The following is a 13943-nucleotide window of genomic DNA, read 5'->3' on the forward strand; positions in this document are numbered from 1 at the left end:
CTCTGGTAGAAGTGCCCACGCCAGAGTGCACAATGGGTGCACTTTGTGGTGATGATGGCCATTGACTGGCTGGGTGGTTGTATCCACGTGCCATTGGGTGCCCGGAAGGGGGAGGTAGAGGGGAGACCACTGCCCAATGCCACTGGGGTTTAATTGAATGGTTTTGCTCTAAATCACTGAATTGAGTTGAATTGAATTGAACGCAGTCAGATTAAATTTGCTTGATAGAATCCTAGCTCCAGTGAGCAGCAATCAGCCACTGTTCAGCTAGGACCTTACCTTTGAATATCAGGTTTGTGGATTTGAGAGCTCTCCTAAGAATTGAGGACTGTAGTTGCCATTTCTCACGTTAAAAATATTTAACTCAAGGCTACCATCTTGGATGAAATTCAGAAGATGATCACAATTTTGAATGAGCCCTGATGTGTATTTACCCCTCAACCCACAGCACAGGACAGGAAGTGCCTGTGAATGATGTCTGTGGGAGCCTGCTGTGTAAAAATGGACTGCCATGTATCCTACAACAACTGGGCAGTGTTTCTAAGTATCCAGTGGGCGTAAAAGATGCTTTACAAATGCAGCCCTCTTCCCTCCCCCACTCCCATTGAATTAACTTTGCTGTTTTCACATCAGGTGAGTTGCATTCCCTTCCAGTTGACCCTGGCAGCCTGTGGCAAAATCCAAACGTTTGTTTTGTCCTTTCACGCTAACTGGAGCAGGTTCCGTGTGTAGCTGCTCACCTCCCACAGCATCGGCATTCTCAGCCTGCCCCAGGTGTCCTTGACATCTCAGGTTACATTCCTGAACAGGCTACATCCCTGTCGATTGGATCCATTACCAGTCCCTGGGGTCAGCCATTTTTTTTTAACAATGCTACCTCGTCTTGGTTCCCCTATTCCAGTGCAGACGGTTTATTTCGAACCACATTGATGTTTCTGTATCCTATTGCAGATCACCAGCACAGTGCATTAGCACATCAATAACACGGCTCTCTTCCATTCAGACAGCCAAATCCAGTTAATTAAACTTTTCTTTTCAAAAAGAAAGAGAAACCTCATACATTTGACTTCACATGTCGCAACAAGTTCAAAGACCACCAACCTTGATGCTGCTTGAATAGAGACCACCTACAATCTTCGATGGTGACTAGACTCCACTCATCAGTTCGATCCATTTTGAACTGAGCCCATGTGCATCTGCAATGTCCAGCAGTACCACATCTCAAAGATGGTTTGACGCAAGACCATGACGAAATGGCCTCATCCGCCCAGACAGCATTTTGTGAGTTCCCCGGCCCATGACCCATTCCCTGTGTCTCAAGCTTTCACTGGGTCAGCAGTGGCTTGGAAATGGAGCTCTCACCTGAGACAGAAGCTTGTGATCTCAAAGTCCCACTCAACTGCCTTGTACATAGTCGAGGCTGACACTTGGTATCCAAGCAGAGGGAGTGCGGCACTGTCTGAGGTACCGTCTTACCATCACCTTAATGTAAAACGTACAGTAACTTGGCACATGCTTACAAATTCAGTTGTAATACTTGCCTTGCAGGGCAGGGCTGTGTATTGCAGGTAATTGATCCCGTGACTGGTCTTGTCTGTGCATGACACAAGGTGGAGTTGACTTGCATCAAGTGATCTTGTAGACAATATGCAGTGGTCACCATTTTTCCTGCAAGGAAGACAGACTCCCATTAATGTTTGTACTATGTCCAGTTGAAGGCTACAGTGCTAGCTTAGAAGTTAATAAAGCCATCCATGTGGGATGATGCTCTCCCGACTAATGGCTACACAGCCCTGGATTTTGCTGTTGTAATGGTAGAACAGCAAACTGACTCCATATCTTCCTGGATACACAAGAATAAAAAGAATGCAAGGTTCCGTGCTTCAAACTTGTGCAAACATACAGTACCGAGGTGGCCATTCGGCCCACCAAGTCTGTGCCATCTCTCTGAAATTAATCCCATTCCCCTGCATTCTCTCTGTAGCACTACAAGTCATGCTTGTTATTAATGCCCACATAAATATTTCCAAGCACTTTGAGGAAGTTATAAAGGCTTTTCACCAGGCTCTCAAGCAGTAGATTCCAGATCATAACTCCATAAGGCTGCAAGAGAAAGGAGGACAAGCAGGCCATTCAGCCCATCAAATGTGCTCCACGATTCAATGAGATCATGGCCGGTCTGATCATCCTCAACTTCACGTATCTCCTTTACCCACTAACCCTTGGGGCAGCATGGTGGCTCAGTGGTTAGCACTGCTGCCTCACAGCACCAGGGTCCCAGGTTTGGTTCCAGCCTCGGGCGACTGTGTGGAGTTTGCACGTTCTCCCAGTGACTGCATGGGTTTCCTCCCACAGTCCAAAAATGTGCAGTTTGGTGAATGGGCTATGTTAAATTGCCCATAGTGTTAGGTGCATTAGTCAGAGGGAAATGGGGCTGGGTAGGTTGCTCTTTGGAGGGTTGGTGTGGACTTGTTGGGTCAAACGGCCTGTTTCCACACTGTAGGGAATCTAATCTTGCTGATTACAATTCTGTCACTCTCAGCCTTGAATATATTTAATGATGGCCCATTGCGGTGAAGAATTCCACAGATTCATTACCTTTTGAGAGGAAAATTCCTACTTCCTTTTGTCATGCATGGTTGACCTTTATTGTAAGATTATGCCATTTCGTCCTGAATTTTCCCATAAGGGGAAACAACCTCTCTGTACATACCCTGGTAAGCCCCTAAGAATCTTACATGTTTCACTAAAGTCTCTTCTTATTCTTCTGAGCGTCAATGAACGCAAACCCAATCTACTCAACCTCTCCTCATAAGAAAATCCCTTCATACCTGGGATCAAACTCATAAACCTTCTCTGGGGTGCCTCCAAAGTTAGTCTATCCTTATTTTGACCAGGGGGCCAATGCTGCTCACTGTATTCCAGGTATGCACTGACTCATGTTTGTATTGTTTTAGCAAGACCTCCTTATTTTAATACACCATTCCCTTTCAAATACCATGGACCAAAGCTTTCTGTGATTAATGCACAAAGACACCCAAAAGCCCTCTGTGCTGCATCTTTCCTCAGTCTTTCTCCTTTTAAATATCTTCTATTGCTCCCGATAAAGTGCACCACCTGACATTTTTTCCAAATTATGTCCCATCTGCCAAGTTTTTGCATACTCACTTATCCCAGATGAACAAAAAGGCTTCTCATCCACTCTTTGCTTTATTTTTTACCATTAACCTTAAAGCAGTCTATACTGTTTCAACACTCTGCATTCTTTATTTGTGCATGAGATTTGAATGTCACTTGCCAGGCTAGGAGTTATTGACTAGCCCTAATTGCTCTTGAGAAGATGGTGGTAAGCTGCCTTGTATCGCTCTAATCCATGTGTTATAGATAAACCCACAGTGCTGTTAGGAAGATTTCCAGAATTTTGACCCAGCAGCATTGCAGGAATACTGTTATAGATCCACGTCAGGATAGTGCATGGCTTAGAGAGCAACGTGCTGGTGATGTATCTGCTGCCGCTATTCTTCCAGATGGCATAAGTTGTAAATTTGGAAAGTGCTATTGAAGGGGCTTTAACTGGCTGTCGCAATGCATCTTGTAAATGGTACAAGCAGTTGGAGCCATGGAGGGAATTAAGGTTGAAGGTGGTGAATGGGATGCCAATTAACTGGCTATTTTGTCCTGGATAGTATTGAACCTCCTGACGGCTTTTGAAGCTGTACCTACCGAAGCCAGTGGTGTGTATTCCATCTTGCCAATGTAAATTGTTTCTCCTTATTTAAGCTATCAAGCACTTTATAATTATGATGAAAGATATGTCATATATATTATCATATTTGAAATTTGAATTGTTTTTCAACTAAAGGCAAATGGATGGGAATTAGAGTATGAGGGTTTTTTTGTTGGAAGCTCAGAAAATTATTTTGGAACAGTGACCTCAATGCATCAGTTCCATGGAGCTACATGACAGCAATAAAGGACCTGGAAGAATCCCGGGACAGTTAACGCAATAAGAGGTTTATACTTTTGGATGTGTAACAAATAATTTAACCACATTCAGCATTTTTTTTCTCAGTTCAGAAAACACCAGAGAGTTTTAATGAAAATAATCAAAAGTTGAGAATTTTAGTTTATCTTATAGTCGACATTTTTCAGTTCAGACAAAGCCAGTTACTGCAGTTGCAAGGGTCTTTATCGTATTTCTGCAGCTTCTAAGCCCAAATAATTTGGGATGCAAGTTAGAATTGGAGGCATAATCAGAATTATGAATGATTCATACCACAAAGTTCAGATAGAAATCATAAAATAGTCTCCACAATTGAAGAAGGAAAAACTATAATGATCAGTTGAGTAGATGCTTAGAGTTGAGAAAGGGGTGTAATTTCTCTGCAAATTTGTCTTCGGGAACCAAGCTGAAACTTCATTTTAACATTGTGTCAAGATCATTCTAATTATAATATTGCTTTGCTTGCTTTCTTTCCACCTGATGAAGGAGCGTTGCTCTGAAAGCGAGTGTGCTTCCAATTAAACCTGTTGGACTATAACCTGGTGTTGTGTGATTTTTAACTTTGTACACCCCAGTCCAACACTGGCATCTCCAACTCAAAACTTTTGTTTGGTTGTCAAGTAATATTTGCATACGAATATTTTTCACTGAATTACCACCACGATTTCTGATTCAACAAAACAAAAATCAACGCACAGAAACAGACAGTGCTGGAGAAACTCAGCATCTGTGGAGAATCAACAAAGTTCATGCTTTGAGTCAAGTGACCCTTGTTCAGACATGAGGACATTCTCCGCAGGTCTGAAGAAGGGTCACTGGACTCAAAACATGAACTTTGTTTTCTCTGTACAGATGCTGAGTTTTTTCCAGCAATTTCTGTTTGAGTGATTCAGACCTCCAGAGTCTGCAGTTTCTTTGTTTTACTTTGTATGGTCTATCAAGCCAGGCTTCTTTCTGGGATCTGAATTGTCTGATAGTATCACAACTGGGATCATAAATACCTCTTAATTCTCCCCTTAAATGTCCTCTGCTTAAAGGAGAGAAATTTCAGGTTTTCTATTGTGTCTATGTAATCGCAGACCCTCATGACTATTATCAGTCTTGCAACTCACTCTGTGCTCCTTCAAATGTCATGGTATCCCCCAACAGTCTTCTACTAGAATGAAACAGAATAATATCTTATCCTTGACCATGACCTCTTTTTTTCCTTTATTTGAACACTCACTCCTTCTACTACTGGCACAGAAAGGTTACAAAGTGTGCACTGCAGTCAATTGCCCAGTTTTGCTTGAAGTCAGCTTTCCTTCTTGTGACCTTGAAGCACATTCCAGGTGCATTGAATAGTATTACTTCCAAATTACAAACAACTTTTCCTCACCGTTTCCAACACCCCTCTCTCATATTCAGCACTGGGTATACCTATACCATGACATCTGCAATGGGTCAAGAATGCAGTTCATCACCACCTTCCCACAGGGATGGGCAATAATTGTTAGACTTGCCAGCGATGCTTATGTCCTAATGGCATTTGATCATGGAAGAAGGAACCTAAAGGGAATAAAACGCCTCCTGATTCTATGCGGAGGCAAGATAAAGATTTCTCTTGCCACAATGTACATTAATGATGTGTAAATGTCAGTGATCAAACAGCGCTGTTTGGCCCCTCAAAAGTTTACTATTCAGTGATAAGTGCTGCTCTCTGTGCAAGATGGACATTGTTGAGATTTGCTGCTTTGTCCTAACCATAGATTAGCAGGATGTTGTCTCCTGTCCACATTTACACATAAGGATGGACAGAAGTACCAGTGGGTGTGCTGGTGCTTGTGAAAGACAGGTCCCAACATGCTGGACATTTTCAGGAGAGGAGCAGAGGATAGAGGAACAATAAAATCCCAACTATGTCCCTAATAAGCGCCTGCTGAGCAATGGCTTAGAGTCTGGAGCCTTGTAATTTGAGAGATTTATAAGCCCACTTGAAAATCCTTCTCCACCCAACCCAATTCAATTCATTCATTCCACAATGCAGCAGAGATGAATACAATAAGGAGACAAGCAAAACATCTGTCACCAGGTTAAAGTTCAGGTGAGGCGAGCGTGTGTCTCAATAAGTAGTATATTTGCCTCTGAAACAAAAGCCTGTGGGCTCGAAAACAATCGAAGAGACTTTGGCTGTGCTGGACTAAGAGCCCAGAGTTGAGTGTGGTGAGATACTGCAGGAGCTGCCATCTCTAAGAGAAAACGTTAAAGTGAGGGGCCATCCAACCTCTCCAGGGGATGTAAAAGATTTCAAAAGGGAGGACGAGAGTGATGCTTCATGGGCAGGCAAATACATTTCCCTCATTCAAGACGATGACAAAAATGTCCAAGTGAGCATCATGTTGTTAGTCATAGGACTTTGATGGTCACAAAGTCAACCAGAGATCTTCGAGTCATTCGGTTTATTTCCAGTTTTCTTCTTTTTTAATCAGCCTTTACACCACTTCATGTTCTGTCCCTAGGTACAGCAGGCTGGAGGCATGGAGCAGGATGGATTGGAGACTCACACAAAGTGGGGACGGTCAGTGGGACAGAGACCCGTATGGAGCAGGGACGGTCAGTGGGACAGAAACCTGGATGGAGCAGGGACGGTCAGTGGGACAGAGACTCAAATGGAGCAGGGACGGTCAGTGGGACAGAGACCCGGACGGAGTGGGGACAGTCAGTGGGACAGAAACCTGGATGGAGCAGGGACGGTCAGTGGGACAGAGACTCGAATGGAGCAGGGACGGTCAGTGGGACAGAGACCCATACGGAGTGGGGACGGTCAGTGGGACAGAGACTCGAATGGAGCAGGGACGGTCAGTGGGACAGAGACCCATACGGAGTGGGGACGGTCAGTGGGACAGAAACCTGGATGGAGCAGGGACGGTCAGTGGGACAGAGACTCGAATGGAGCAGGGACGGTCAGTGGGACAGAGAGCCGTACGGTGTGGGGACGGTCAGTAGGACAGAGAGCCGTACGGTGTGGGGACGGTCAATGGGACAGAGAGCCGTACGGAGTGGGGACGGTCAGTGGGACAGACACCCGTACGGAGTGGGGACGGTCAGTGGGACAGAGACCCGGATGGAGCACGGATGGTCAGTGGGACAGAGACCCGTATGGAGTGGGGACAGTCAGTGGGACAGAGACCCGGATGGAGCGGGGACGGTCAGTAGGACAGAGACCCGTACGGTGTGGGGACGGTCAATGGGACAGAGAGCCGTACGGAGTGGGGACGGTCAGTGGGACAGAGACCCGTACGGAGTGGGGATGGTCAGTGGAACAGAGACCTGGATGGAGCGGGGATGGTCAGTGGGACAGAGAGCTGTACGGAGTGGGGACGGTCAGTGGGACAGAGAGCCGTACGGAGTGGGGACAGTCAGTGGGACAGAGACCCGGATGGACGGGGGACGGTCAGTGGGACAGAGACCCGGATGGAGGGGGGACGGTCAGTGGGCCAGAGACCCGGATGGACGGGGGACGGTCAGTGGGACAGAGACCCGGATGGAGGGGGGACGGTCAGTGGGACAGAGACCTGGATGGAGCGGGGACGGTCAGTGGGACAGAGACCCAGATGGAGCGGGGACGGTCAGTGGGACAGAGACCCGGATGGAGGGGGACAGTCAGTGGGACAGAGACCCGGATGGAGGGGGACAGTCAGTGGGACAGAGATCCATACGGAGTGGGGATGGGCAGTTTGTGAGCCCAGGCAGACCACGTGTGCAAGTGCCATGCTCTGATCTACTGCAGGCCATTTAAGGATCGATTGTCGTACTAAATCCAACTGTCTGTGTGGACTTTGCATGTTCTCTCAGTGATGGTCCAAAGATGTGCAGGTTAGGTAGATAGTGAATTGTCCGTAGTGGATAGGGATGTGCAGGTGCATTAGCCATGAGAAATGGAGGGTTATAGGGATAAAATACGAGTGGATTTGGGTGGGATGTTCTTTGGAGGGTTGTTTGGAGTCAATGAGCCAAATGACCTGCTTCCAAATTGCAGGAATTCTATGAACACTATGAGCTCTAAAGACTAACACATTGTCTGACAGAAACAAATGCAACACTCTGGATTTCTCCATTGTCATGTGGTAATGGTGAGCATGGTCCATGGCTTGTAGATGGCAATAATAATATTAATAGAAACAGACAGCTTTGCTGAGCGAGTTACAAAATGCACAAAGCTACACTCTTCAGCAGAAAATCATCCTATTTGGGAGGGGGGGAGGGGGGTGTGCAGTGGTCTTGAATGAGCTATGTGGTCGGGAGGGAAAGAAGAGGAGAGTTCCTTCTCTTCAGATGAACAGGAAAGTTACTCACCTCCTGCACATGATGCTGAGCAACCTGATCGCACGACCACCCAGGTGTAGTTGTGTTTCTGAACAGTAGTCTTGCTTTCATTAGCAGCAATCGGCAACGTGTACTCCCAGGCAATACCTGGATTTTTTCCTTGTAAGAGGATCTGAAATGTAAGAATGGGGGTGGGGTAAGAGGGGAAGAAAGACACACATTGAATAGGTTTATTGTCAGTTACTGTCCTCTACAAGTAAAATTACGCTCGAACGCAGGGGCAGATTTAATCGAGGTGTTCAAATTCACCAACAGTTTTGAAAGAGTAGACAGGGGAAAGCTGAGGTTGCCAATGGCAGCTGTGTCAGTAACCAGGGGGGACAGATGTAAAATAACTAACTAAAAAATGAACATGCAAGAAGTTATTTTTTAAAAGAGTTGCAAGAGCTGATTTGGAACATATACTCTCAAAGGGTCACTGAAGGAGATCCTCTCACAACCTTCAAACCAAAATTACATTTTTCTTTTGATTGTCCACATTCTGTGAATATCGCTGGCTAGGCCAGCATTTATTCCCCGTCACAAGTTGTCCTGGGGAAAGTGGTGGTGAGTTGCCTTCTTGAACCACTGTAGACAATGGCTGTTGGAAAACCCCACTGTTATTTCCCTCACAACTCAACTCCTCTTGCAATAAAGACAAACAAAATCTAGCCAATGTTGGAGAACGCATGCCCACGTGTGTGCGTGTGTGTATGTGTGTGTGTGTGTGTGTGTGTGTGTGTGTGTGTACTGTATATGAATACTCACACATGCATGAGTATGTTTTGGAGACATACAGGTCTACAGCTTAGAGAAAGGCTATTCAGTCTACCTAGTCTGCATCAGTCAAAAAAACCCACCTAATTATTCCAATTCCACTTCCCAGCACCTGTCTCATAGCCTTGGGTGCCTTGATATTGTAAGTGCACATCCAAATACTTCTTCAATGTTATGAGACTTTCTGCCTCTATCAGCCTCACAGGCAGTGAGTGCCAGATTCACACCACTCTCGGAATGAAAAACATCTTTCACATCCCCTCTAAACCTCCTGCCTCTTACCTTATACCTATGATCTCTTCACCAAAGAGATTTTTTTTTCCCCTGTCGATGCCCCTTATAATTTATACACCTCAATCATGCCCCTTTTTCACCTTCTCTACTCCAAGGAAAGCAACCCCAGTCTATTCAATCTCACTTCACAACTGAAACTCTCCAGCCCTGGCAACATTCTGGTCAATCTCCTCTGCACTCCGATAGTGGATACTATATAGCGGATCCACTATAATGAGAATTTAAAACTGCACACAATACTCTAGCTGTGGCCCAAGAAACATTTTATACGGTGCCAACATAATGTATATGTTTATTGGTTTCCAAGCTGAGAAAATTCATGTTGCCTATTCACTGGTCCATGGTGAGAATTCATGAATTCTAGTCAAAATTAGTGTTCTGTGTCCCCAATGAACTTGGCTGGATTCCGCAGACTGGAGAAGGAACACCTCATCTTCCGCCTTGGAAGCCTACAACCACACAGCGTGAACATTGAATTCACCAGTTTCCAAATCTCCCCTACACCCACCCCATCCCAGATCCAAACCCCCCCAGCCCCCCAAGTCGGATCCACCCACTTGACTGAACCTACCTGTCCATCTTCCTTCCCATCTACCCACTCCACACTTCCCACCAACCTATCACCATCATCTCCTATCTTTGCTCAACTATTGCCTTAGCACTTACCTTTCCCCTAGCTCCACCCCATCCCCATTTATCTCTCAGCCCCCTTCCCCCTCCCCAGTCCTGCCTGAAATGTCAACTCTACTGCTCCTCAGGTGCTGCCAGACCTTTTCCAGCACCACACTTTATCAACTCGGACTCTCCAGCATCTTCAGTCTTCACTTTCTCTTGGATTCTAACATCTACTATCATGGCACCAGAAATATGTGGTGTCTGTGCCACTGCAATTGCCTACAAATAACTAACACTCTCCTCTGCTCCAAATCCAAGTGAACAATCATAAGGACTCAAGGGGAGAACACGCTACTAAGGTGCTGAAGAGGAAGAGGAAGGCTAAGGTTGATTCCCAATCCGTGCATTCGTCACCAGTGGGCCATGATTTGGCAACATGCACTGCTTGGCTTCAAAATCCTCAAGTGTCCTCTGTGGTTCAGTCATTAACATCCCACCTCCGGGTAACAAGTTTGTGGTTTCAGGACTTGGACGCAAAAGTTAAGGCTGGTGGTGCATGAGTTGTCGCCTTTCAGGACAGATGTTAAATAGAGGTACCTGCTCACTCAGAGGTGAAAGATTCCCAAAGAAGGGCAGGATAATTATCCCTGGTGTCCTGGGTCAATACTTAACTCTTAAATCAACATCACAAAAACAGACTCAGCTGGTCAATCTACTCTTGCGTTTTTTTTGTGGGATCTTGATGTGTACAAAACTGGCCACTTCACTTGCTACATCCACCAGTGACTCCACTTCATACTTCATGGGCTGAAAGAAATCTAGTTGTTTTCTCAAACAAAAACCTCTTACTTCTTCTTGTGAACGCTGCACATTTAACTAGTGTCTTGAATCAGAATAACCCAGCACAGAGAATGCTAACTGGTCTATCAAAGTCTGCACCAAAACTGCTGAAGATCAGAACCAACAGTCCCACACTCATTGTTCTTTCTCCATGTCCAATTTGCTCTCCAACTATTGAAATCCCTTTCTTTATCCGGTAAGCAAAGTTGCCATTGTCCCAGAGAAACATAAGACTGCTCTTTCAGTTAAAGCTGTTGGTGGTTTAAACCGACAGTCACCACGCCTCAGGTGAGGGGAGAGATAGAGAAGGCATGACCTTCATGGTGACCTTAGGGAATGGAACCCATGCTGTTGGTGTCACTCGGCATCACAAGTTAGCCACTCGGCCAACTGAGCTAACTGATTACACATCAGTACACATCACCAACATCATTCACAAAGCTGCAGAATAGCTGGAGAATGTGATGGGTCAGAAATTGACATTTTCCCTTTGAAATCCAAGTTCAAATCCAGAATGAAGGGGTGAAAGTTTCAGTTGGCCTGAAAAGTTTGGATAGGCCAGTTCAGTTCCTAGCAATCACGGATCTAGTGCCAAACTCAGATGTTACTAGCAATTCTAGTAGATCAGGCTAAAAAAAAAACTGAACTGTGAGGAAAGGAGTTCCAGGATTTTGAGCCAGTGACAATGAAAGAAAAGTGATATAGGTCCAAGTCGGGAAAGAGTGTGAGGAACTTGCCGAAGATGGTGTTCCCACAAATCTGCTGCTCTTGTCCTTCTAGATGGTCAAAGTCATGGTTTTGGAAGGTGCTACCGAAGGAGATGTCATGTTGGTACAATGTATTTAAGGTGAGGGCTGCAGCATATTGCTTGGGGAGAGCCATAGTTTTCTCCTGTGTCCAACATAACCAGGGAAAGGTCATTAAGATTAGACAGGATGCTGATATGCAATAGGCAGCAGCAGTCTGTGGCAGTTTACAGTCTGGGCGCTGGAGTTTTGAAATCCAGCAGAATGCAACGATAAGAAGTGGCTACAAGACTATGATAGAAGAACCAGTTTAGTTTTTTTCTCTCCCCCAATCTTTCTTGCATCTGTTTATGTTACAGAAAGAGAAACCTCCCAATATCCATCTGCTTCAATTCTTCACTGTTTCTTGCTCCGAATTTAAAAAAATTGTAAACACAGTCTACTTTCAGGCTCCGACCTGTCGTCTCCTTTGTCCTAAAACTTCCAGAAGTTTCTGACCAGTTATCAGCTCTTTCCAAACTTTACGGTTGACATTAAAAAGCTTACCTCAGCATTATCAAACCCATGATAAGCGTCTTTCACATCGGCCTTTGTATGCCAAATACTGACATTAAACACACAATGCTGCCCTCTTGACCACAGATTTTAGTGCAATAAATTTTTACAGCTTCCTAAATCCTGATATACACACTGTGGGATTGGAATGAGGCAGCTCCCTATATCTGTTTTCCCAAGTGTGCATTCCTGCTGAAGCCACGCTTTGAGATTTTAGCTTCAGGCACATGCTATGAGGCAGCAACAACCTCCCGAATAAGTAACATGCCACTCATGTTCAATTATCTCTTTAAGGTGGGCCATTACCTTTATCACCAGATGTGCTGGAATTGCTTTGTCCCTTACCCTCGCAATGCCTTGGGCTAGACAGTGGGGTGAAAGCCAGCCAAAGGTTGTTGCTGGAAGTCACCATGCAGCGATCCTTGGTGCAGTGTATATGTGCACTAGGAAGGCAGCTAAGAAGTTTGAGTTCAGTTAAGCCACTGTCACAGAAACATAACCAGAGAAAATAGCAGCTGTAGGCCATTCAGCACTCTGAGCTTGCTCTGCCATTCAATATGTTCATGACTGATCACCATCTCATTGTCCTGTTCCTACTTTCTCCCCATTACTTTGGATTCATTTAGCCCGAAGAGCTACAACTGACTCCTAGTTGAAAGCATTCGATATTCGGCCTCAAGTGCTTTCTATGACACAGAATTCCATAGGCTCTACACTCTCGAGTTGAAGATATTTCTCCTCAACTCAGGCCTGCCCTGTATCTTTAGGCTGTGACACCCTAGCCATCAGAACATCCTGCATTTACCCTGTCTCGTCCTGTTAGAATTTTAACCGTTTCTTTGAGATTCCCCTATACCTTTCTGAGCTCTGCTGAATATAGTGCTAACTGATCCAGTCTCTCTTCATATGTCAATCCTGCCATCCCAGGAATCCATCTGGCAAAACCCTTTGTTGTTCTTCCTCCACAGCCCGAACATCCTTTCTCGGATAAGGAGACCACACCTACACGCAATGTCTCATCTGCAGGAGAGTCTACAGTTAGTCATTGGGATATGCAACAGAAGATCCTTCAGCCATGGAGTGGTGAGACTATGGAACCCATTACCGCTACAGGTGAATAGCAAAGCAGCATTTCAGGAGAAGCTTGACATGTATATGAGGGATGGATTTGTGAGAATATAGTACATACTGATAAGTTGGGTTGAATGACTTATTCCTACGTTGCATGCTCTACAATTTTTATTGGGAGAAAGTGAGGACTGCAGATGCTGGAGAACAGAGTTGAAAAATGTGGTGCTGGAAAAACACAGGAATCCTGAAGAAGGGCTTATGCCCGAAACGTCTATTCTCCTGCTCCTCGGATGCTGCCTGGCCTACTGTGTTTTTCCAGTGCCACATTTTTCAACTACAATTTTCGTTCTCTGCTTTGGACAAAACATTAAAACAAGATATTGGGTAAGATGGTGTTAAAGTGGTAACAGCAGTGGGTGAGTAGTCTATAGACCCAGCCCAAAAGCTCTAAGGGCCTGAGTTGAAATCCTACCACGATAATTCAATATCTAAATGCGGGTCTGAAAGCTACTTAGTAATGATGTCATGATGGTTGTGAAAACCTATCTGGTTCACTAACATCCTTTAAGGAAGAAACTTATTTGGTCTGACCTACATGTGCCATCAGACCACAGAAGCATGGTTGATTCTTAATCGTCCCTTGACATGGGCAGCAAAATCACTCTGTTCATGACCAAGTAAAGTTGAGCAACAATTGC

At 45.2% G+C, this 13943-nt stretch overlaps 1 protein-coding gene across 1 annotated transcript in view; it reads right to left on the minus strand.

Annotated features, from left to right (window-relative positions):
• Positions 1-13943, minus strand: part of adamts18 (ADAM metallopeptidase with thrombospondin type 1 motif, 18) — a 263407-nt gene that overhangs the window by 63580 nt on the left and 185884 nt on the right. Inside the window, exons 17-18 of the mRNA XM_060838319.1 lie at positions 8339-8480; positions 1542-1668 (exon numbers count right to left, since the gene is read on the minus strand). Of these exons, the coding sequence (XP_060694302.1) occupies positions 1542-1668; positions 8339-8480 (269 nt within the window). The remainder of the gene's footprint in view (positions 1-1541; positions 1669-8338; positions 8481-13943) is intronic.

This window comes from Hemiscyllium ocellatum, chromosome 17 (assembly GCF_020745735.1).
Source record: "Hemiscyllium ocellatum isolate sHemOce1 chromosome 17, sHemOce1.pat.X.cur, whole genome shotgun sequence".
Taxonomy (NCBI): domain Eukaryota; kingdom Metazoa; phylum Chordata; class Chondrichthyes; order Orectolobiformes; family Hemiscylliidae; genus Hemiscyllium; species Hemiscyllium ocellatum.